The 25,178-nt window shown below is 44.3% G+C and overlaps 1 protein-coding gene across 4 annotated transcripts in view; it reads left to right on the top strand.

Moving 5' to 3' along the window:
- Positions 1-25,178, top strand: part of TOGARAM2 (TOG array regulator of axonemal microtubules 2) — a 112,405-nt gene that overhangs the window by 45,008 nt on the left and 42,219 nt on the right. For 2 of the 4 annotated variants that reach the window (XM_056568563.1, XM_056568564.1), the window contains exons 2-7: positions 3,172-3,286; positions 5,963-6,097; positions 7,404-7,640; positions 21,515-21,717; positions 22,306-22,493; positions 23,182-23,222. In XM_056568563.1, coding sequence (XP_056424538.1) covers positions 3,262-3,286; positions 5,963-6,097; positions 7,404-7,640; positions 21,515-21,717; positions 22,306-22,493; positions 23,182-23,222 — 829 coding nt within the window. In that variant the 5' untranslated portion in view covers positions 3,172-3,261. Of the gene's footprint in view, positions 1-3,171; positions 3,287-4,051; positions 4,072-5,962; positions 6,098-7,403; positions 7,641-21,514; positions 21,718-22,305; positions 22,494-23,181; positions 23,223-25,178 lie in introns of those variants that run through there. The other 2 variants (XM_056568566.1, XM_056568565.1) reach the window with 2 other exon arrangements.

Below are 25,178 nucleotides of genomic sequence, written 5' to 3'. Positions count from 1 at the left end.
AGCGCCCTATATATGGGATAACATACATTACTCTATATATGGGATAACATACAGTGCCCTATATATGGGATAACATACAGCACCCTATATATGGGATAACATACAGCGCCCTATATATCCGGTATAACATACAGCGCCCTATATATGGGATAACATACAGCGCCATATATATGGGATAACATACAGCGCCCTATATATGGGATAACATACAGCACCCTATATATGGGATAACATACAGCGCCCTATATATGAGATAACATACAGCACCCTATATATGGGATAACATACAGCGCCCTATATGTGGGATAACATACAGCACCCTATATATGGGATAACATACAGCGCCCTATATATGGGATAATATACAGAGCCCTATATATGGGATAACATACAGCACCCTATATATGGGATAACATACAGTGCCCTATATATGGGATAACATACAGCGCCCTATATATGGGATAACATACAGCGCCCTATATATGGGATAACATACAGCGCCCTATATATGAGATAACATACAGCGTCTTATATATGGGATAACATACAGCGCCCTATATATGGGATAACATACAGCACCCTATATATGGGATAACATACAGTACTCTATATATGGGATAACATACAGCACCCTATATATGGGATAACATACAGCGCCCTATATATGGGATAACATACAGCGCCCTATATATGGGATAACATACAGCACCATATATATGGGATAACATACAGCACCCTATATATGGGATAACATACAGCGCCCTATATGTGGGATAACATACAGCACCCTATATATGGGATAACATACAGCGCCCTATATATGGGATAATATACAGAGCCCTATATATGGGATAACATACAGCGCCCTATATATGGGATAACATACAGTGCCCTATATATGGGATAACATACAGCGCCCTATATATGGGATAACATACAGCGCCCTATATATGGGATAACATACAGCGCCCTATATATGAGATAACATACAGCGTCTTATATATGGGATAACATACAGCGCCCTATATATGGGATAACATACAGCACCCTATATATGGGATAACATACAGTACTCTATATATGGGATAACATACAGCACCCTATATATGGGATAACATACAGCGCCCTATATATGGGATAACATACAGCGCCCTATATATGGGATAACATACAGTACTCTATATATGGGATAACATACAGCGCCCTATATATGGGATAATATACAGAGCCCTATATATGGGATAACATACAGCGCCCTATATATGGGATAACATACAGCACCCTATATACAGTGGGGATCAAAAGTTTGGGCACCCAGGAATAATTTGTATTAATGTGCATAAAGAAGCCAAGGAAAGATGGAAAAATCTCCAAAAGGCATCAAATTACAGATTAGACATTCTTATAATATGTCACCAAAAGTTACATTTTATTTCCATCATTTACACTTTCAAAATAACAGAAAACAAAAAATATGGCGTCTGCAAAAGTATGGGCACCTGCAGAGTTAATATCTTGTACTGCCCCCTTTGGCAAGTATCACAGCTTGTAAACGCTTTTTGTAGCAGCCAAGAGTCTTTCAATTCTTGTTTGAGGTCTCTTTGCCCATTCTTCCTTACAAAAGTCTTCCAGTTCTTTGAGATTTCTGGGCTGTCTGTCATGTACTGCTCTTTTAAGGTCTATCCATACATTTGCAATTATGTTGAGGTCAGGAGATTGTGAAGGCCATGGCAAAGCCTTCAGTTTACGCCTCTTGATGTAATCCCCCGTGGATTTCGAGGTGTGTTTAGGATCATTATCCATTTGTAGAAGCCATCCTCTCTTTAACTTCAGCTTTTTCACAGATGGCATCAAGTTAGCATCCAAAATTTGCTGAAATTTTATTGAATCCATTTTTCCTTCTACTCGTGAGATGTTCCCTGTGCCACTGGCTGCAATACAACCCCAAAGCATGATTGATCCACCCCCATGCTTAACAGTTGGACAGAGGTTCTTTTCATTAAATTCTGTTCCCCTTCTTCTCCAAACGTACCTTTGCTCATTCCGGCCAAAAAGTTACATTTTATCCTCATCGGTCCACAGAACTTGTTTCCAAAATGCATCAGGCTTGTCTATATGTCCATTTGCAAAGTTCAAACGCTGATTTTTGTGGTGAGGACGTAGAAGAGGTTTTCTTCTGATGACTCTTCCATGAAGACCGTATTTGTGTATACAGTGCCCTATATCCAGGATAACATACAGCACCCTATATATCCGGGATAACATACAGCGCCCTATATATCCGGGATAACATACAGCACCCTATATATCCGGGATAACATACAGCGCCCTATATATCCGGGATAACATACAGCACCCTATATATCCGGGATAACATACAGCGCCCTATATATCCGGGATAACATACAGCGCCCTATATATCCGGGATAACATACAGCACCCTATATATCCGGGATAACATACAGCGCCCTATATATCCGGGATAACATACAGCACCCTATATATCCGGGATAACATACAGCGCCCTATATATCCGGGATAACATACAGCGCCCTATATATCCGGGATAACATACAGCGCCCTATATATCCGGGATAACATACAGCACCCTATATATCCGGGATAACATACAGCACCCTATATGTGTGATAATGTTTTTATTCTCCACCTTATCAAAATCTCTACTTGCTGTCAGTGAATGAAGACAATGACGTCAAGCGATAGAAAGCCAACACTTCTCACAGCTGAGGGTTTGTTACAGTTTTATTCAGACTGGATAATAAGAAACAGCAGCAGCACAAATCTCTCTCCTGTTCCAAGTTTGTTACAATGTATCAGTGCAGTGGAAATGTTTATTTAGGATTGACAACACCCAGAATGCTCTCTGTTCTATATAGAGGCCAATATGGAGGTGGAGGACAGGATGCAGCTATAATATGGACTATATAGTATGTGATCATGCTTGATAAATAATACCGCCATCTACATGTCCTGTCTGAATAAACCCTTCCCTATACTCCCTAATGGGTTTTATGGAATTCTCTCGTGAAATGGAACCCAAAGGGGTGGGGCTTAATGGAAATAGAAGGTGTCCATTCTTCCTGCAGCTCCCCTCCAGGAGAATTGCGGTATTACATGTCGCCTAATCAGGAATACTTTTCCTTTTTTTAGGAAGTTATGGAAGATCATAATGACAAGACGATTCGGGCCGGAGTCGTTCTTTTTTCTTGATAGAAAAACCCCGAAACCTCTGGTGACGCCATGACTCACAATGATTTTGCGGCAGGTATGGAGATGATGAGGAACATTGTAAATAGTTTTGATTAAAGGGGTTATCCAGGAAAAAAACTTAGAGATATATATATATATATATATATATATATATATCTCTATCAACTGGCTCCAGAAAGTTAAACAGGTTTGTAAATTATTTAAAAAGAAAAAAAAAATCTTAATCCTTTCAGTACTTATGAGCTGCTGAAGTTGAGTTGTTCTTTTCTGTCTAAGTACTCTCTGATGACACGTGTCTCGGGAACTGTCCAGAGTAGAAGCAAATCCCCATAGCAAACCTCTTCTACTCTGTGCAGTTCCCGAGACAGACAGAGATGTCAGCAGAGAGCACTGTTGCCAGACAGAAAAGAACAACTCAACTTCAGCAGCTGATAATTATTGAAAGGATTAAGATTTTTTTTATAAAAGTCATTTTAAAATCTGTATAATTTTCTGGAACCAGTTGATATATCAAAAAAAGTTTATTTCCTGAAATACCAGTTTAATCGCATGTGGTTCTCCGGGTGTTACAAAACTACAACTCCCAGCATGCCCGGACAGCCAATGGCTGTCCGGGCATGCTGGGAGTTGTAGTTTCGCAATAGCTGGGGAAGCATAGGTTGGAATCCACAGTTTTATTTTCACTGCTTTATACTGTCTTCTACTCCCATAAGCTGCAGCTGCTGGAGTTTATGTTTCTATGTGTTTCTACCTGCGAATGTTTATTTTTGTCTTTTGATATTCCTTCCTGCTTTTCATACCGGATTGCAAATGGTTAAAGTTACCCTCTTTAATTGACTGGTGAGTTCCAAAAAGAAAACAAATGACAGAAAAATACTTTATACTTCTGCATCTCTTACTTGTGCATTTCTGCTCTGCATTCCCTCCTTAAAGGGGTTATCTGAGACTAGAAAAACAGCGCCAACCCTGTCCTCAGGTTTTGTGCGGTATTGCAGATCAGTTCCATTAAAGTGAATGGAACCAATTTGTAACAACGCACACAACCTGAGGATAGGGTTGGTGCTGTTTTCCGAAAGATTAGCTCCGTTTTTCTATTCCTGGATAACTCCTATGAAACAATGTATTCCCCAACTTCAGCAATAGCAGTATACAGATAGAGCTGTAGAGGAGGTGCATAACTACTATATATCCTGATCCCATAGAGATAGCAGCAGTATACAGATAAGCTGTAGGGGAGGAGTATAACTACTTTATATCCTGATCCCATAGAGATAGCAACAGTATACAGATAGAGCTGGAGGGGAGGTGCATAACTACTATATATCCTGATCCCATAGAGATAGCAGCAGTATACAGATAAGCTGTAGGGGAGGAGTATAACTACTTTATATCCTGATCCCATAGAGATAGCAACAGTATACAGATAGAGCTGTAGGGGAGGTGTATAACTACTTTATATCCTGATCCCATAGACATAGCAGCAGTATACAGATAGAGCTGTAGGGGAGGAGTATAACTACTTTATATTCTAATCCCATAGACATAGCAGCAGTATACAGATAGGGCTGGAGGGGAGGTGCATAATTAATATATATCCTGATCCCATGGATATAGCAGCAGTATACAGATAGAGCTTGAGGGGAGGTGTATGACTACTATATATCCTGATCCCATAGAGATAGCAGCAGTAGTATACAGACAGAGCTGGAGGGGAAGTGTATAACTACTATATAGCCTGATCCCATAGAGATAGCAGCAGTATACAGACAGAGCTGGAGGGGATGTATATAATTATTGTCAATCCTGATCCCATAGAGATAGCAGCAGCAGAATACAGATAGAGCTGGAGGGGTATAACTATATATCTTGATCCCATAGAGGTAGCAGCAGCCGTATACAGATAGAGCTGGAGGGGAGGTGTATCACTACTATATATCCTGATCCCATAGAGATAGCAGCAGTATACAGACAGAGCTGGAGGGAATGTATATAATTACTATATATCCTGATCCCATAGAGATAGCAGCAGTGTACAGACAGAGGTGGAGGGGAGGTGTATAATTACTATATATCCTGATCCCATAGAGATGACAGCAGTATAAAGATAGAGCTGGAGGGGATGTATATAATTACTACATATCCTGATCCCATAGAGATAGCAGCAGTATACTGATAGAGCTGGAGGGAATGTATATAATTACTATATATCCTGATCCCATAGAGATAGCAGCAGTATACAGATAGAGCTGGAGGGGAGGTGTATAACTACTATATATCCTGATCCCATAGAGATAGCAGCAGTATACAGACAGAGCTGGAGGGAATGTATATAATTACTATATATCCTGATCCCATAGAGATAGCAGCAGTATACAGATAGAGCTGGAGGGGAGGTGTATAACTACTATATATCCTGATCCCCATAGAGATAGCAGCAGTATACAGACAGAGCTGGAGGGAATGTATATAGTTACTATATATCCTGATCCCATAGAGATAGCAGCAGTATACAGATAGAACTTAATTCTTGTAGCACAAACTAAACCCTCCAGACATCATGTTAAATAAAGTTCAGCATTGTGTATTCTCCATTTATTGGGCCAAAGCAGAGAGTGTGTCCATCACAGGCCGCTCAAGTGGGTGAGACAAAGGGGCCATAATGAAGAATGTTCCCAGGCGGAGAAAGATCGGCCCGGAATAAATACTCTCTTTGGTGCCTTTATTATTGCAGCCAACATCAGAGCCTCAGTTGCTGTTTATTGTGGCAGCGTTCCCAAAATAAAACCAGCGTACATGTCCCTCCGCAATGGGAACATCGACACCAACCTGCAGCTGCTGGGAAACGGATGGGGAACGTCCGACACAGGTCTGTGAGAGGAACCAACATCTGTACATTACTATAATACATCATTCATCTGTAATACCCCTGAACTAATAGCTGTAATACTGCCCTCTACAGGCAAGGATACTATAATACTAAGCCCTGTGTGATATAATATATCTACTGTATTACTGTCCTTATGTGCAAGAATATAACTACTATAATACTGCTCCTATATACAAGAATATAACTACTATAATACTGCTCCTATATACAAGAATATAACTACTATAATACTGCCTCCTATATACAAGAATATAACTACTATAATACTGTCTCCTATACACAAGAATATAACTACTATAATACTGCTCCTATATACAGGAATATAACTACTATAATACTGCCCCTATATACAAGAATATAACTACTATAATACTGCTCCTATATACAAGAATATAACTACTATAATACTGCTCCTATATACAGGAATATAACTACTATAATACTGCCTCCTAGATACAAGAATATAACTACTATAATACTGCTCCTATATACAAGAATATAACTACTATAATACTGCTCCTATATACAAGAATATAACTACTATAATACTGCCTCCTATATACAAGAATATAACTACTATAATACTGCCTCCTATATACAAGAATATAACTACTATAATACTGCTCCTATATACAAGAATATAACTACTGTAATACTGCTCCTATATACAAGAATATAACTACTATAATACTGCTCCTATATACAAGAATATAACTACTATAATACTGCTCCTATATACAAGAATATAACTACTATAATACTGCTCCTATATACAAGAATATAACTACTGTAATACTGCTCCTATATACAAGAATATAACTACTGTAATACCGCTCCTATATACAAGAATATAACTACTATAATACTGCTCCTATATACAAGAATATAACTACTGTAATACTGCTCCTATATACAAGAATATAACTACTATAATACTTTTCTTATATGAAGTGATTGGGGGCTGATTGAGATTCAAATCACCTACATAAATGTGGAGTTACAGTAAATGTTACAGTTCTGTCTGCAACCACCACTAGGGGGAGCTTAGGATCTTACTGTTTACAGATGCTTTAACAGTATACAGTAAGTTCTATAGCTCCCTCTTGTGGTGGCAGCAGGCCTCGATAATATTATCATGTAATTCTATATTTGTGCAGGGGATTTAGCGCTGTGTATCAAAAAAGCAAAGTTCTGACCCTATAGATATAATTAATCAGCCCATATTGTTGGTGATGACCTTGGATATTGCCCTCAGTGATGGACATGTCTCACTTTCTGTCCTCAGCCGCCCTTCAGTCCTCGCTGGGCCTGCAGGTGAAGCGATCCTACATGTGGGGGGGAGATGATCTGCAGCCAGAGATTTTGGATCCTGAACGGTATAATGAATCCCTTCCTCTAAAACTGAGCAAATCTAATGAGAGGAACCAGAGAGAGGACGAGGTGGACAGTGCGGCCCTGGAGACCTCCCGGCTGAAGGACAAGGTGAAGAGGAGAATGTCTGAAGGCTTCAGCGCCCGAGGGGGTGAGTGCGGTCCTTATAGGGTGTGTATGACTAATAAGAGGGGGTGAGTGCGGTCCTTATAGGGTGTGTATGACTAATAAGAGGGGGTGAGTGCGGTCCTTATAGGGTGTGTATGACTAATAAGAGGAGGTGAGTGCGGTCCTTATAGGGTGTATATGAGTAATAAGAGGGGGTGAGTGCGGTCCTTATAGGGTGTGTATGACTAATAAGAGGAGGTGAGTGCGGTCCTTATAGGGTGTGTATGACTAATAAGAGGGGGTGAGTGCAGTCCTTATAGGGTGTGTATGACTAATAAGAGGAGGTGAGTGCGGTCCTTATAGGGTGTGTATGACTAATAAGAGGGGGTGAGTGCAGTCCTTATAGGGTGTGTATGACTAATAAGAGGAGGTGAGTGCAGTCCTTATAGGGTGTGTATGACTAATAAGAGGAGGTGAGTGCGGTCCTTATAGGGTGTGTATGACTAATAAGAGGGGTGAGTGCAGTCCTTATAGGGTGTGTATGACTAATAAGAGGGGTGAGTGCAGTCCTTATAGGGTGAGTATGACTAATATGAGGGGGTGAGTGCGGTCCTTATAGGGTGTGTATGACTAATAAGAGGGGGTGAGTGCGGTCCTTATAGGGTGTGTATGAGTAATAAGAGGGGGTGAGTGCAGTCCTTATAGGGTGTGTATGACTAATATGAGGGGGTGAGTGCGGTCCTTATAGGGTGTGTATGACTAATAAGAGGGGTGAGTGCAGTCCTTATAGGGTGTATATGAGTAATAAGAGGGGTGAGTGCGGTCCTTATAGGGTGTGTATGACTAATAAGAGGGGGTGAGTGCGGTCCTTATAGGGTGTGTATGACTAATAAGAGGGGGTGAGTGCAGTCCTTATAGGGTGTGTATGACTAATAAGAGGAGGTGAGTGCAGTCCTTATAGGGTTTGTATGACTAATAAGAGGAGGTGAGTGCGGTCCTTATAGGGTGTGTATGACTAATAAGAGGGGGTGAGTGCGGTCCTTATAGGGTGTGTATGACTAATAAGAGGAGGTGAGTGCGGTCCTTATAGGGTATGTATGACTAATAAGAGGAGGTGAATGCGGTCCTTATGGGGTGTGTATGACTAATAAGAGGGGGTGAGTGCAGTCCTTATAGGGTGTGTATGACTAATAAGAGGGGGTGAGTGCAGTCCTTATAGGGTGTGTATGACTAATAAGAGGAGGTGAGTGCAGTCCTTATAGGGTGTGTATGACTAATAAGAGGAGGTGAGTGCAGTCCTTATAGGGTGTGTATGACTAATAAGAGGGGTGAGTGCGGTCCTTATAGGGTGTGTATGAGTAATAAGAGGGGTGAGTGCGGTCCTTATAGGGTGTGTATGACTAATAAGAGGAGGTGAGTGCGGTCCTTATAGGGTGTGTATGACTAATAAGAGGAGGTGAGTGCGGTCCTTATAGGGTGTGTATGACTAATAAGAGGGGGTGAGTGCGGTCCTTATAGGGTGTGTATGACTAATAAGAGGAGGTGAGTGGAGTCCTTATAGGGTGTGTATGACTAATAAGAGGGGTGAGTGCGGTTCTTATAGGGTGTGTATGACTAATAAGAGGGAGTGAGTGCAGTCCTTACAGGGTGTGTATGACTAATAAGAGGAGGTGAGTGCAGTCCTTATAGGGTGTGTATGACTAATAAGAGGAGGTGAGTGCGGTCCTTATAGGGTGTGTATGACTAATATGAGGGGGTGAGTGCGGTCCTTATAGGGTGTGTATGACTAATAAGAGGAGGTGAGTGCGGTCCTTATAGGGTGTGTATGAGTAATAAGAGGAGGTGAGTGCGGTTCTTATAGGGTGTGTATGACTAATAAGAGGAGGTGAGTGCGGTCCTTATAGGGTGTGTATGAGTAATAAGAGGGGTGAGTGCAGTCCTTATAGGGTGTGTATGACTAATAAGAGGAGGTGAGTGCGGTCCTTATAGGGTGTGTATGACTAATAAGAGGGAGTGAGTGCAGTCCTTACAGGGTGTGTATGACTAATAAGAGGAGGTGAGTGCGGTCCTTATAGGGTGTGTATGAGTAATAAGAGGGGTGAGTGCGGTCCTTATAGGGTGTGTATGACTAATAAGAGGAGGTGAGTGCGGTCCTTATAGGGTGTGTATGAGTAATAAGAGGAGGTGAGTGCGGTCCTTATAGGGTGTGTATGACTAATAAGAGGAGGTGAGTGCGGTCCTTATAGGGTGTGTATAGGTAATAAGAGGAGGTGAGTGCGGTCCTTATAGGGTGTGTATAGGTAATATGAGGGGGTGAGTGCGGTCCTTATAGGGTGTGTATGACTAATAAGAGGAGGTGAGTGCGGTCCTTATAGGGTGTGTATGACTAATAAGAGGAGGTGAGTGCGGTCCTTATAGGGTGTGTATGAGTAATAAGAGGAGGTGAGTGCGGTCCTTATAGGGTGTGTATGACTAATAAGAGGAGGGGAGTGCAGTCCTTATAGGGTGTGTATGACTAATAAGAGGAGGTGAGTGCGGTCCTTATAGGGTGTGTATGACTAATAAGAGGAGGTGAGTGCGGTCCTTATAGGGTGTGTATGACTAATAAGAGGAGGTGAGTGCGGTCCTTATAGGGTGTGTATGACTAATAAGAGGCGGTGAGTGCAGTCCTTATAGGGTGTGTATGAGTAATAAGAGGGGGTGAGTGCGGTCCTTATAGGGTGTGTGTGACTAATAAGAGGAGGTGAGTGCGGTCCTTATAGGGTGTGTATGAGTAATAAGAGGGGTGAGTGCGGTCCTTATAGGGTGTGTATGAGTAATAAGAGGGGTGAGTGCGGTCCTTATAGGGTGTGTATGACTAATAAGAGGAGGTGAGTGCGGTCCTTATAGGGTGTGTATGACTAATAAGAGGGGGTGAGTGCGGTCCTTATAGGGTGTGTATGACTAATAAGAGGAGGTGAGTGCAGTCCTTATAGGGTGTGTATGAGTAATAAGAGGAGGTGAGTGCGGTCCTTATAGGGTGTGTATGACTAATATGAGGGGGTGAGTGCGGTCCTTATAGGGTGTGTATGACTAATAAGAGGAGGTGAGTGCGGTCCTTATAGGGTGTGTATGAGTAATAAGAGGGGTGAGTGCGGTCCTTATAGGGTGTGTATGACTAATAAGAGGGGGTGAGTGCGGTCCTTATAGGGTGTGTATGAGTAATAAGAGGGGGTGAGTGCGGTCCTTATAGGGTGTGTATGACTAATAAGAGGAGGTGAGTGCGGTCCTTATAGGGTGTGTATAGGTAATAAGAGGAGGTGAGTGCGGTCCTTATAGGGTGTGTATGACTAATAAGAGGAGGTGAGTGCGGTCCTTATAGGGTGTGTATGACTAATAAGAGGGGGTGAGTGCAGTCCTTATAGGGTGTGTATGACTAATAAGAGGAGGTGAGTGCGGTCCTTATAGGGTGTGTATGAGTAATAAGAGGGGGTGAGTGCGGTCCTTATAGGGTGTGTATGACTAATAAGAGGAGGTGAGTGCGGTCCTTATAGGTTGTGTATGAGTAATAAGAGGGGGTGAGTGCAGTCCTTATAGGGTGTGTATGACTAATAAGAGGAGGGGAGTGCAGTCCTTATAGGGTGTGTATGAGTAATAAGAGGGGGTGAGTGCAGTCCTTATAGGGTGTGTATGAGTAATAAGAGGGGTGAGTGCGGTCCTTATAGGGTGTGTATGACTAATAAGAGGAGGTGAGTGCGGTCCTTATAGGGTGTGTATGACTAATAAGAGGGGGTGAGTGCGGTCCTTATAGGGTGTGTATGAGTAATAAGAGGGGGTGAGTGCGGTCCTTATAGGGTGTGTATGACTAATAAGAGGAGGTGAGTGCGGTCCTTATAGGGTGTGTATGAGTAATAAGAGGGGTGAGTGCGGTCCTTATAGGGTGTGTATGACTAATAAGAGGGGGTGAGTGCGGTCCTTATAGGGTGTGTATGAGTAATAAGAGGGGGTGAGTGCGGTCCTTATAGGGTGTGTATAGGTAATAAGAGGAGGTGAGTGCGGTCCTTATAGGGTGTGTATGACTAATAAGAGGAGGTGAGTGCGGTCCTTATAGGGTGTGTATGACTAATAAGAGGGGGTGAGTGCAGTCCTTATAGGGTGTGTATGACTAATAAGAGGAGGTGAGTGCGGTCCTTATAGGGTGTGTATGAGTAATAAGAGGGGGTGAGTGCGGTCCTTATAGGGTGTGTATGAGTAATAAGAGGGGTGAGTGCAGTCCTTATAGGGTGTGTATGACTAATAAGAGGAGGGGAGTGCAGTCCTTATAGGGTGTGTATGAGTAATAAGAGGGGGTGAGTGCGGTCCTTATAGGGTGTGTATGACTAATAAGAGGAGGGGAGTGCGGTCCTTATAGGGTGTGTATGAGTAATAAGAGGGGTGAGTGCGGTCCTTATAGGGTGTGTATGACTAATAAGAGGAGGTGAGTGCGGTCCTTATAGGGTGTGTATGACTAATAAGAGGGGGTGAGTGCGGTCCTTATAGGGTGTGTATGAGTAATAAGAGGGGTGAGTGCGGTCCTTATAGGGTGTGTATGACTAATAAGAGGAGGTGAGTGCGGTCCTTATAGGGTGTGTATGAGTAATAAGAGGAGGTGAGTGCGGTCCTTATAGGGTGTGTATGAGTAATAAGAGGGGTGAGTGCGGTCCTTATAGGGTGTGTATGACTAATAAGAGGAGGTGAGTGCGGTCCTTATAGGGTGTGTATGAGTAATAAGAGGGGTGAGTGCGGTCCTTATAGGGTGTGTATGACTAATAAGAGGGGGTGAGTGCGGTCCTTATAGGGTGTGTATGACTAATAAGAGGAGGTGAGTGCGGTCCTTATAGGGTGTGTATGACTAATAAGAGGAGGTGAGTGCGGTCCTTATAGGGTGTGTATGACCAATAAGAGGAGGTGAGTGCGGTCCTTATAGGGTGTGTATGACTAATAAGAGGGGGTGAGTGCAGTCCTTATAGGGTGTGTATGACTAATAAGAGGAGGTGAGTGCGGTCCTTATAGGGTGTGTATGAGTAATAAGAGGGGGTGAGTGCGGTCCTTATAGGGTGTGTATGAGTAATAAGAGGGGTGAGTGCAGTCCTTATAGGGTGTGTATGACTAATAAGAGGAGGTGAGTGCGGTCCTTATAGGGTGTGTATGACTAATAAGAGGAGGGGAGTGCAGTCCTTATAGGGTGTGTATGACTAATAAGAGGGGGTGAGTGCAGTCCTTATAGGGTGTGTATGAGTAATAAGAGGGGGTGAGTGCGGTCCTTATAGGGTGTGTATGACTAATAAGAGGAGGGGAGTGCAGTCCTTATAGGGTGTGTATGACTAATAAGAGGAGGTGAGTGCGGTCCTTATAGGGTGTGTATGACTAATAAGAGGGGGTGAGTGCGGTCCTTATAGGGTGTGTATGAGTAATAAGAGGGGTGAGTGCGGTCCTTATAGGGTGTGTATGACTAATAAGAGGAGGTGAGTGCGGTCCTTATAGGGTGTGTATGAGTAATAAGAGGAGGTGAGTGCGGTCCTTATAGGGTGTGTATGACTAATAAGAGGAGGTGAGTGCGGTCCTTATAGGGTGTGTATGAGTAATAAGAGGGGTGAGTGCGGTCCTTATAGGGTGTGTATGACTAATAAGAGGGGGTGAGTGCGGTCCTTATAGGGTGTGTATGACTAATAAGAGGAGGTGAGTGCGGTCCTTATAGGGTGTGTATGACTAATAAGAGGAGGTGAGTGCGGTCCTTATAGGGTGTGTATGACTAATAAGAGGAGGTGAGTGCGGTCCTTATAGGGTGTGTATGACTAATAAGAGGGGGTGAGTGCGGTCCTTATAGGGTGTGTATGAGTAATAAGAGGAGGTGAGTGCGGTCCTTATAGGGTGTGTATGACTAATAAGAGGAGGTGAGTGCGGTCCTTATAGGGTGTGTATGAGTAATAAGAGGGGGTGAGTGCGGTCCTTATAGGGTGTGTATGACTAATAAGAGGAGGTGAGTGCGGTCCTTATAGGGTGTGTATGACTAATAAGAGGAGGTGAGTGCAGTCCTTATAGGGTGTGTATGACTAATAAGAGGAGGTGAGTGCAGTCCTTATAGGGTGTGTATGAGTAATAAGAGGGGTGAGTGCGGTCCTTATAGGGTGTGTATGACTAATAAGAGGAGGTGAGTGCGGTCCTTATAGGGTGTGTATGAGTAATAAGAGGGGTGAGTGCGGTCCTTATAGGGTGTGTATGACTAATAAGAGGGGGTGAGTGCGGTCCTTATAGGGTGTGTATGACTAATAAGAGGAGGTGAGTGCGGTCCTTATAGGGTGTGTATGACTAATAAGAGGGGGTGAGTGCGGTCCTTATAGGGTGTGTATGACTAATAAGAGGAGGTGAGTGCGGTCCTTATAGGGTGTGTATGACTAATAAGAGGAGGTGAGTGCGGTCCTTATAGGGTGTGTATGACTAATAAGAGGAGGTGAGTGCGGTCCTTATAGGGTGTGTATGACTAATAAGAGGAGGTGAGTGCGGTCCTTATAGGGTGTGTATGACTAATAAGAGGAGGTGAGTGCGGTCCATATAGGGTGTATATGAGTAATAAGAGGGGGTGAGTGCGGTCCTTATAGGGTGTGTATGACTAATAAGAGGAGGTGAGTGCGGTCCTTATAGGGTGTGTATGACTAATAAGAGGAGGTGAGTGCGGTCCTTATAGGGTGTGTATGACTAATAAGAGGGGGTGAGTGCAGTCCTTATAGGGTGTGTATGACTAATAAGAGGAGGTGAGTGCGGTCCTTATAGGGTGTGTATGACTAATAAGAGGAGGTGAGTGCGGTCCTTATAGGGTGTGTATGACTAATAAGAGGAGGTGAGTGCGGTCCTTATAGGGTGTGTATGACTAATAAGAGGAGGTGAGTGCGGTCCTTATAGGGTGTGTATGACTAATAAGAGGAGGTGAGTGCGGTCCTTATAGGGTGTGTATGACTAATAAGAGGAGGTGAGTGCGGTCCTTATAGGGTGTGTATGACTAATAAGAGGAGGTGAGTGCGGTCCTTATAGGGTGTGTATGAGTAATAAGAGGGGGTGAGTGCGGTCCTTATAGGGTGTGTATGACTAATAAGAGGAGGGGAGTGCAGTCCTTATAGGGTGTGTATGACTAATAAGAGGGGGTGAGTGCGGTCCTTATAGGGTGTGTATGAGTAATAAGAGGGGGTGAGTGCGGTCCTTATAGGGTGTGTATGACTAATAAGAGGAGGTGAGTGCGGTCCTTATAGGGTGTGTATGAGTAATAAGAGGAGGTGAGTGCGGTCCTTATAGGGTGTGTATGACTAATAAGAGGAGGTGAGTGCGGTCCTTATAGGGTGTGTATGACTAATAAGAGGAGGTGAGTGCGGTCCTTATAGGGTGTGTACGACTAATAAGAGGAGGTGAGTGCGGTCCTTATAGGGTGTGTATGACTAATAAGAGGAGGTGAGTGCGGTCCTTATAGGGTGTGTATGACTAATAAGAGGAGGTGAGTGCGGTCCTTATAGGGTGTGTATGACTAATAAGAGGAGGTGAGTGCGGTCCTTATAGGGAGTGTATGACTAATAAGAGGAGGTGAGTGCGGTCCTTATAGGGTGTGTATGAGTAATAAGAGGGGGTGAGTGCGGTCCTTATAGGGTGTGTATGACTAAGAAGAGGAGGGGAGTGCAGTCCTTATAGGGTGTGTATGACTAATAAGAGGGGGTGAGTGCGGTCCTTATAGGGTGTGTATGAGTAATAAGAGGAGGTGAGTGCGGTCCTTATAGGGTGTGTATGACTAATAAGAGGGGGTGAGTGCGGTCCTTATAGGGTGTGTATGACTAATAAGAGGGGGTGAGTACGGTCCTTATAGGGTGTGTATGACTAATAAGAGGGGTGAGTGCAGTCCTTATAGGGTGTGTATGACTAATAAGAGGGGGTGAGTGCGGTCCATATAGGGTGTGTATGACTAATAAGAGGGGGTGAGTACGGTCCTTATAGGGTGTGTATGACTAATAAGAGGGGTGAGTGCGGTCCTTAGAGGGTGTGTATGACTAATAAGAGGGGGTGAGTGCGGTCCTTATAGGGTGTGTATGACTAATAAGAGGAGGTGAGTGCGGTCCTTATAGGGTGTGTATGACTAATAAGAGGGGGTGAGTGCGGTCCTTATAGGGTGTGTATGACTAATAAGAGGAGGTGAGTACGGTCCTTATAGGGTGTGTATGACTAATAAGAGGGGTGAGTGCAGTCCTTATAGGGTGTGTATGACTAATAAGAGGAGGTGAGTGCGGTCCTTATAGGGTGTGTATGACTAATAAGAGGAGGTGAGTGCAGTCCTTATAGGGTGTGCATGACTAATAAGAGGAGGTGAGTGCGGTCCTTATAGGGTGTGTATGACTAATAAGAGGGGGTGAGTGCGGTCCTTATAGGGTGTGTATGAGTAATAAGAGGGGTGAGTGCGGTCCTTATAGGGTGTGTATGACTAATAAGAGGAGGTGAGTGCGGTCCTTATAGGGTGTGTATGAGTAATAAGAGGAGGTGAGTGCGGTCCTTATAGGGTGTGTATGAGTAATAAGAGGGGGTGAGTGCGGTCCTTATAGGGTGTGTATGACTAAGAAGAGGAGGTGAGTGCGGTCCTTAGAGGGTGTGTATGAGTAACAAGAGGGGGTGAGTGCGGTCCTTATAGGGTGTGTATGAGTAACAAGAGGGGTGAGTGCGGTCCTTATAGGGTGTGTATGACTAATAAGAGGAGGTGAGTGCGGTCCTTATAGGGTGTGTATAGGTAATATGAGGGGGTGAGTGCGGTCCTTATTGGGTGTGTATAGGTAATAAGAGGAGGTGAGTGCAGTCCTTATAGGGTGTGTATGACTAATAAGAGGGGGTGAGTGCGGTCCTTATAGGGTGTGTATGACTAATAAGAGGAGGTGAGTGCGGTCCTTATAGGGTGTGTATGACTAATAAGAGGGGTGAGTGCGGTCCTTATAGGGTGTATATGAGTAATAAGAGGAGGTGAGTGCAGTCCTTATAGGGTGTGTATGACTAATAAGAGGAGGTGAGTGCGGTCCTTATAGGGTGTGTATGACTAATAAGAGGGGGTGAGTGCGGTCCTTATAGGGTGTGTATGACTAATAAGAGGAGGTGAGTGCGGTCCTTATAGGGTGTGTATGAGTAATAAGAGGGGGTGAGTGCGGTCCTTATAGGGTGTGTATGACTAATAAGAGGGGGTGAGTGCAGTCCTTATAGGGTGTGTATGAGTAATAAGAGGGGTGAGTGCGGTCCTTATAGGGTGTATATGAGTAATAAGAGGGGTGAGTGCGGTCCTTATAGGGTGTGTATGAGTAATAAGAGGGGGTGAGTGCAGTCCTTATAGGGTGTGTATGACTAATAAGAGGAGGTGAGTGCGGTCCTTATAGGGTGTGTATGACTAATAAGAGGGGGTGAGTGTGGGCCTTATAGGGTGTGTATGACTAATAAGAGGAGGTGAGTGTGGTCCTTATAGGGTGTGTATGAGTAATAAGAGGGGTGAGTGCGGTCCTTATAGGGTGTGTATGACTAATAAGAGGGGGTGAGTGCGGTCCTTATAGGGTGTGTATGACTAATAAGAGGGGGTGAGTGCGGTCCTTATAGGGTGTGTATGACTAATAAGAGGGGGTGAGTGCGGTCCTTATAGGGTGTGTATGAGTAATAAGAGGGGTGAGTGCGGTCCTTATAGGATGTGTATGAGTAATAAGAGGGGTGAGTGCGGTCCTTATAGGGTGTGTATGAGTAATAAGAGGGGGTGAGTGTGGGCCTTATAGGGTGTGTATGACTAATAAGAGGAGGTGAGTGCGGTCCTTATAGGGTGTGTATGACTAATAAGAGGAGGTGAGTGCGGTCCTTATAGGGTGTGTATGACTATTAAGAGGGGGTGAGTGCGGTCCTTATAGGGTGTGTATGACTAATAAGAGGAGGTGAGTGCGGTCCTTATAGGGTGTGTATGACTAATAAGAGGGGTGAGTGCGGTCCTTATAGGGTGTGTATGAGTAATAAGAGGGGTGAGTGCGGTCCTTATAGGGTGTGTATGATTTATAAGAGGGGGTGAGTGTGGGCCTTATAGGGTGTGTATGACTAATAAGAGGAGGTGAGTGCGGTCCTTATAGGGTGTGTATGACTAATAAGAGGAGGTGAGTGCGGTCCTTATAGGGTGTGTATGACTAATAAGAGGAGGTGAGTGCGGTCCTTATAGGGTGTGTATGACTAATAAGAGGGGGTGAGTGCGGTCCTTATAGGGTGTGTATGAGTAATAAGAGGGGTGAGTGCGGTCCTTATAGGGTGTGTATGACTAATAAGAGGAGGTGAGTGCGGTCCTTATAGGGTGTGTATGACTAATAAGAGGGGGTGAGTGCGGTCCTTATAGGGTGTGTATGAGTAATAAGAGGGGGTGAGTGCGGTCCTTATAGGGTGTGTGTGACTAATAAGAGGAGGTGAGTGCGGTCCTTATAGGGTGTGTATGAGTAATAAGAGGAGGTGAGTGCGGTCCTTATAGGGTGTGTATGACTAATAAGAGGAGGTGAGTGGAGTCCTTATAGGGTGTGTATGACTAATAAGAGGAGGTGAGTGCGGTCCTTATAGGGTGTGTATGAGTAATAAGAGGAGGTGAGTGCGGTCCTTATAGGGTGTGTATGACTAATAAGAGGAGGTGAGTGCAGTCCTTATAGGGTGTGTATGACTAATAAGAGGGGGTGAGTGCGGTCCTTATAGGGTGTGTATAGGTAATATGAGGGGGTGAGTGCGGTCCTTATAGGGTGTGTATGAGTAATAAGAGGGGGTGAGTGCGGTCCTTATAGGGTGTGTGTGACTAATAAAAGGAGGTGAGTGCGGTCCTTATAGGGTGTGTATGACTAATAAGAGGAGGTGAGTGCGGTCCTTATAGGGTGTGTATGACTAATAAGAGGAGGTGAGTGCAGTCCTTATAGGGTGTGTATGACTAATAAGAGGGGGTGAGTGCGGTCCTTATAGGGTGTGTATAGGTAATATGAGGGGGTGAGTGCGGTCCTTATAGGGTGTGTATGACTAATAAGAGGGGGTGAGTGCGGTCCTTATAGGGTGTGTATAGGTAATATGAGGGGGTGAGTGCGGTCCTTATAGGGTGTGTATAGGTAATATGAGGGGGTGAGTGCGGTCCTTATAGGGTGTGTATGAGTAATAAGAGGGGTGAGTGCGGTCCTTATAGGGTGTGTGTGACTAATAAGAGGAGGTGAGTGCGGTCCTTATAGGGTGTGTATGAGTAATAAGAGGGGGTGAGTGCGGTCCTTATAGGGTGTGTATGACTAATAAGAGGAGGGGAGTGCAGTCCTTATAGGGTGTGTATGACTAATAAGAGGGGGTGAGTGCGGTCCTTATAGGGTGTGTGTGACTAATAAGAGGGGTGAGTGCGGTCCTTATAGGGTGTGTGTGACTAATAAGAGGGGTGAGTGCGGTCCTTATAGGGTGTGTGTGACTAATAAGAGGAGGTGAGTGCGGTCCTTATAGGGTGTGTATGACTAATAAGAGGAGGTGAGTGCGGTCCTTATAGGGTGTGTATGAGTAATAAGAGGAGGTGAGTGCGGTCCTTATAGGGTGTGTATGAGTAATAAGAGGGGGTGAGTGCAGTCCTTATAGGGTGTGTATGAGTAATAAGAGGGGGTGAGTGCGGTCCTTATAGGGTGTGTATGAGTAATAAGAGGGGGTGAGTGCGGTCCTTATAGGGTGTGTATGACTAATAAGAGGGGATGAGTACGGTCCTTATAGGGTGTGTATGACTAATAAGAGGAGGTGAGTGCGGTCCTTATAGGGTGTGTATGACTAATAAGAGGGGGTGAGTGCGGTCCTTATAGGGTGTGTATGACTAATAAGAGGGGTGAGTGCGGTCCTTATAGGGTGTGTATGACTAATAAGAGGAGGTGAGTGCGGTCCTTATAGGGTGTGTATGACTAATAAGAGGGGGTGAGTGCGGTCCTTATAGGGTGTGTATGAGTAATAAGAGGGGGTGAGTGCGGTCCTTATAGGGTGTGTGTGACTAATAAGAGGAGGTGAGTGCGGTCCTTATAGGGTGTGTATGAGTAATAAGAGGAGGTGAGTGCGGTCCTTATAGGGTGTGTATGACTAATAAGAGGAGGTGAGTGGAGTCCTTATAGGGTGTGTATGACTAATAAGAGGAGGTGAGTGCGGTCCTTATAGGGTGTGTATGAGTAATAAGAGGAGGTGAGTGCGGTCCTTATAGGGTGTGTATGACTAATAAGAGGAGGTGAGTGCAGTCCTTATAGGGTGTGTATGACTAATAAGAGGGGGTGAGTGCGGTCCTTATAGGGTGTGTATAGGTAATATGAGGGGGTGAGTGCGGTCCTTATAGGGTGTGTATGAGTAATAAGAGGGGGTGAGTGCGGTCCTTATAGGGTGTGTATGACTAATAAGAGGAGGTGAGTGCAGTCCTTATAGGGTGTGTATGACTAATAAGAGGAGGTGAGTGCGGTCCTTATAGGGTGTGTATGACTAATAAGAGGAGGTGAGTGCGGTCCTTATAGGGTGTGTATGACTAATAAGAGGGGATGAGTACGGTCCTTATAGGGTGTGTATGACTAATAAGAGGGGATGAGTACGGTCCTTATAGGGTGTGTATGACTAATAAGAGGGGGTGAGTGCGGTCCTTATAGGGTGTGTATGACTAATAAGAGGGGGTGAGTGCGGTCCTTATAGGGTATGTATGACTAATAAGAGGGGATGAGTACGGTCCTTATAGGGTGTGTATGACTAATAAGAGGAGGTGAGTGCGGTCCTTATAGGGTGTGTATGACTAATAAGAGGGGATGAGTGCGGTCCTTATAGGGTGTGTATGACTAATAAGAGGGGATGAGTGCGGTCCTTATAGGGTGTGTATGACTAATAAGAGGAGGTGAGTGCGGTCCTTATAGGGTGTGTATAGGTAATATGAGGGGGTGAGTGCGGTCCTTATAGGGTGTGTATGAGTAATAAGAGGGGGTGAGTGCGGTCCTTATAGGGTGTGTATGACTAATAAGAGGAGGTGAGTGCAGTCCTTATAGGGTGTGTATGACTAATAAGAGGAGGTGAGTGCGGTCCTTATAGGGTGTGTATGACTAATAAGAGGAGGTGAGTGCGGTCCTTATAGGGTGTGTATGACTAATAAGAGGGGATGAGTACGGTCCTTATAGGGTGTGTATGACTAATAAGAGGGGATGAGTACGGTCCTTATAGGGTGTGTATGACTAATAAGAGGGGGTGAGTGCGGTCCTTATAGGGTGTGTATGACTAATAAGAGGGGGTGAGTGCGGTCCTTATAGGGTATGTATGACTAATAAGAGGGGATGAGTACGGTCCTTATAGGGTGTGTATGACTAATAAGAGGAGGTGAGTGCGGTCCTTATAGGGTGTGTATGACTAATAAGAGGGGATGAGTGCGGTCCTTATAGGGTGTGTATGACTAATAAGAGGGGATGAGTGCGGTCCTTATAGGGTGTGTATGACTAATAAGAGGGGTGAGTGCAGTCCTTATAGGGTGTGTATGACTAATAAGAGGGGATGAGTACGGTCCTTATAGGGTGTGTATGACTAATAAGAGGGGGTGAGTGCGGTCCTTATAGGGTGTGTATGACTAATAAGAGGGGATGAGTACGGTCCTTATAGGGTGTGTATGACTAATAAGAGGGGATGAGTACGGTCCTTATAGGGTGTGTATGACTAATAAGAGGGGGTGAGTGCGGTCCTTATAGGGTGTGTATGACTAATAAGAGGGGATGAGTACGGTCCTTATAGGGTGTGTATGACTAATAAGAGGGGATGAGTACGGTCCTTATAGGGTGTGTATGACTAATAGTAGGGGTTCCCCCATAACAGACCCCTCCATATATCTCCCCCCAGCCCAGTCTATCTTCTTTGTGATCCCCATTACAGCTCCATCTGAACTCATAACCTCGCTGAACGCCCCCCTGAAGCCTGCAGTACCCAGGAGCGCCTCCCAGAGGTTACTAAATGTAACCAAACCCGTACCCCCCATCCAGAGGAGCCCCACACCTCATAACAGCGCAGCAGAGGAGAGCGCCACCCAGAGGAGCCGAGAGGAGGACAGAAGAGGAGAAAACACCTCATATATAGAGGTAAAAGACCAGAGCGACAGCATGACCAGGGGATGAGCACTAGATAGAATGGTCATAATTCTATCCATCTCATATCTCTCTATCTATCTATCTATCTATCTATCCATCTCATATCTCTCTATCTATCTATCTATCCATCTCATATCTATCTATCTATCTATCTATCTCATATCTATCTATCTATCTATCTCATATCTATCTATCTATCCATCTCATATCTATCCATCTCATATCTATCTATCTATCTCATATCTATCTATCTCATATCTATCTCATATCTATCTATCTCATATCTATCTCATATCTATCTATCTCATATCTATCTCATATCTATCTATCTCATATCTATCTCATATCTATCTATCTCATATCTATCTCATATCTATCTATCTATCTATCTATCTATCTATCTCATATCTATCTATCTATCTCATATCTATCTATCTATCTCATATCTATCTATCTCATATCTATCTATCTCATATCTATCTATCTATCTCCTATCTATCTATCTCCTATCTATCTATCTATCTATCTATCTATCTATCTATCTATCTATCTATCTATCTTCTTTCTTCCTCCCTGCAGTCTCTACAATCTGTGTGCTCCGGTGAGGAGAAGACCCCTATGTCCCTTGGGGGGCTGTTGATTCCTCCCATAAGTAAATCCTCAGGAGGTGCAGCAGAGCCGAGTCAGTCCGGTGCAGCGCAGAACTTTACTACAGCTCAGCGGAGGAAATCATCCCCGACCCCCAGACAAGGATCTCATCCGAGAAGGTGACTGTGCCGGGCATAGTATTGGGGTGGTGCAGGAAAACACCAACATCACAGCCATTGGCTGTCCGGGCATGCTGGGAGTTGTAGTTTGCAACAGCTGAAGAGCTACTGGTTAAAGGGGTACTCCAGCCCTAAGACATGTTATCCCCTATCCAAAGGATAGGGGATAAGATGTCTGACCACGGGGGACCTGCCACTGGGGACCCCCGCAATCTTGCATTCGGCACCCACGTCTTTGAGCTGCACGCCGCACTGCCAGCTCACAAACTGCCGGGTGCCGACCATGGGGTGGAGTATCGTGACATTGTGACTCCACCCCTATGTGACATGAAGCCCCGCCCCCGCTATGCAAGTCTACGGGAGAGGGCGTGACAGAGTACCCCTTTAAAGAACCATGATACAGAGAAGTGTTTCCCAACCAGTGTGCCTCCAGTTGTTGCAGAACTACAACTCCCAGCATGCTAAGCAGCAGGAATCATGGTCTGGGCAGTGGATGGGAGACCAACAACAAAGCTCAGAGCAGTGGTTCCCAACCAGTGTGCCTCCAGCTGTTTAAAAACTCCCATCTTTTTTTATAGCTTTTTTGTTACAGTCAATAACATTTATTATAATGTTCTAAATTGTATCCAGGATTAATTGACACAGTGTGAACTTATAGTAACTCCAAAGTTTTTTATTTCCTTTACAGCAGTGATCTGGAAGATGAGGGCAAATCCGGACGATCTGTAGGTAAGTGTGAACTGTGATCTGTGGAAAAATACGACGCCCAGTATGCTCTGCAGTAGTTTTTTCCATACAGTGTACCTCCAGCTGTTGCAAAACTACAACTCCCAGCATGCTAAGCAGCTGGTGTCATGGTCTGGGCAATGGATGGGAGACCAACGAGGCTCAAAGCAGTGTTTCCCAACCAGGGGGCATCCAGCTGTTGCAAAACTATCATGGTCTGGGCAGTGGATGGGAGACCAACAGCAATGCTCAGAGCAGTGTTTCCCAACAGGTGTGCCTCCAGCTGTTGCAAAACTACAACTCCCAGCATGCTAAGCAGCAGTTATCATGGTCTGGGCAGTGGATGGGAGACCAAGGATGCTCAAAGCAGTTTTTCCCAACCAGTGGGCCTCCAGCTGTTGCAAAACAGGCATGTTGGGAGTATTAGTTTTGCAACAGCTGGAGACACACTGTGTGAAAAACACTGTTCTACAGCCTGCCATGTTATGTTCTCACCATCGCCCTGGGAGATGTTGGCGATCAGTCGCCGGTAATTACGCGTTCACTTTACTGAGCAATTAGTGACGCGATGGTTACACCTGAGCTGGAGAAGGATTGTTACAATGTAGCAAAGTAACAACATTCTCTGCTACAAACTGTAACCAACATAATGGGATAATAAGCGGAGCTGCGAGGCGCACAATGGCTGGGACCTGACAATGGGGAAGGGAGATCATGTGACCCGCGAGGATATTGTGTTACCGCCATTGTTTGTAGCGTTACGGTAAGAAATATAGGGCTGGTGTCATGTAGACCTGGAGCCTGACCTTACTACATATTGGAAAAAAGACGATTATTGAAATCTGTTAAAGAAGCACTCCCAAATTATAATTATTATTATTATTTAATTTGTTTTTGCTTATATAGTGCAGCATAGGCTATTATTAGAGAATAATGTGGAGGTTCTTGTGTATTTCTATTTGCCTACCTGTCTTAGCTAATGTAGCAGGCGTGGGGTTTTCAGCCATCACTGAAATGATTTCCTAATGAATCCTCTGACTTTGCAGAGAGAGGGGGTGGAGTCTGATCACTGCACCTGGTCATCTAATTAGGCTTCTGGTGCTGGAGGTCGCCCAGATGAACTGATTAGAGAAATATTGCCAATAGGATAAAGTCATTTTCCCTATAAGCACAACTGGAGGATTTATGAAGATTTAGGCTTCAGGCTTCCACTGTGTTTTGAATGTGTTCTGTGCTAAGATTTTCCCAAATCGCATTAAAAATGACAAGTTTGTATCATTATTTGTTCAACTGCGGTAAAATAGTGCCACGATGCCGAGTACATCACAGCAGTAACTGTAGAAATACAGCAAACTACAGGGTGTGAACACAGCCTCAGGGAAGGGGAAGAGATACCAGCAGTATACAGAAAGAGCTGGAGGGGAGGTGTATAACTACTATATATCTTGATCCTATAAAGATAGCAGCAGTAGTATACAGAAAGAGCTGGAGGGGAGGTATAAAACTACTATATATACTGATCCCATAGAGATAGCAGCAGCAGTATACAGATAGAGCTGGAGCGGAGGTGTATAAATACTAAATATCCTGATTCCATAGAGATAGTAGCAGCAGTATACAGAAAGAGCTGGAGGGGAGGTGTATAACTACTATATATCTTGATCCTATAAAGATAGCAGCAGTAGTATACAGAAAGAGCTGGAGGGGAGGTATATAACTACTATATATACTGATCCCATAGAGATAGCAGCAGCAGTATACAGATAGAGCTGGAGCAGAGGTGTATAAATACTAAATATCCTGATTCCATAGAGATAGTAGCAGCAGTATACAGAAAGAGCTGGAGGGGAGGTGTATAACTACTATATATCTTGATCCTATAAAGATAGCAGCAGCAGTAGTATACAGAAAGAGCTGGACGGGAGGTGTATAACTTCTATATATCCTGATCCCATAGAG

Source organism: Hyla sarda, chromosome 3 (genome assembly GCF_029499605.1).
Source record: "Hyla sarda isolate aHylSar1 chromosome 3, aHylSar1.hap1, whole genome shotgun sequence".
Taxonomy (NCBI): Eukaryota; Metazoa; Chordata; class Amphibia; order Anura; family Hylidae; genus Hyla; species Hyla sarda.
Note: the sequence above shows the minus strand (reverse complement) of the source record. Positions and strands in the feature narration are given on the sequence as shown.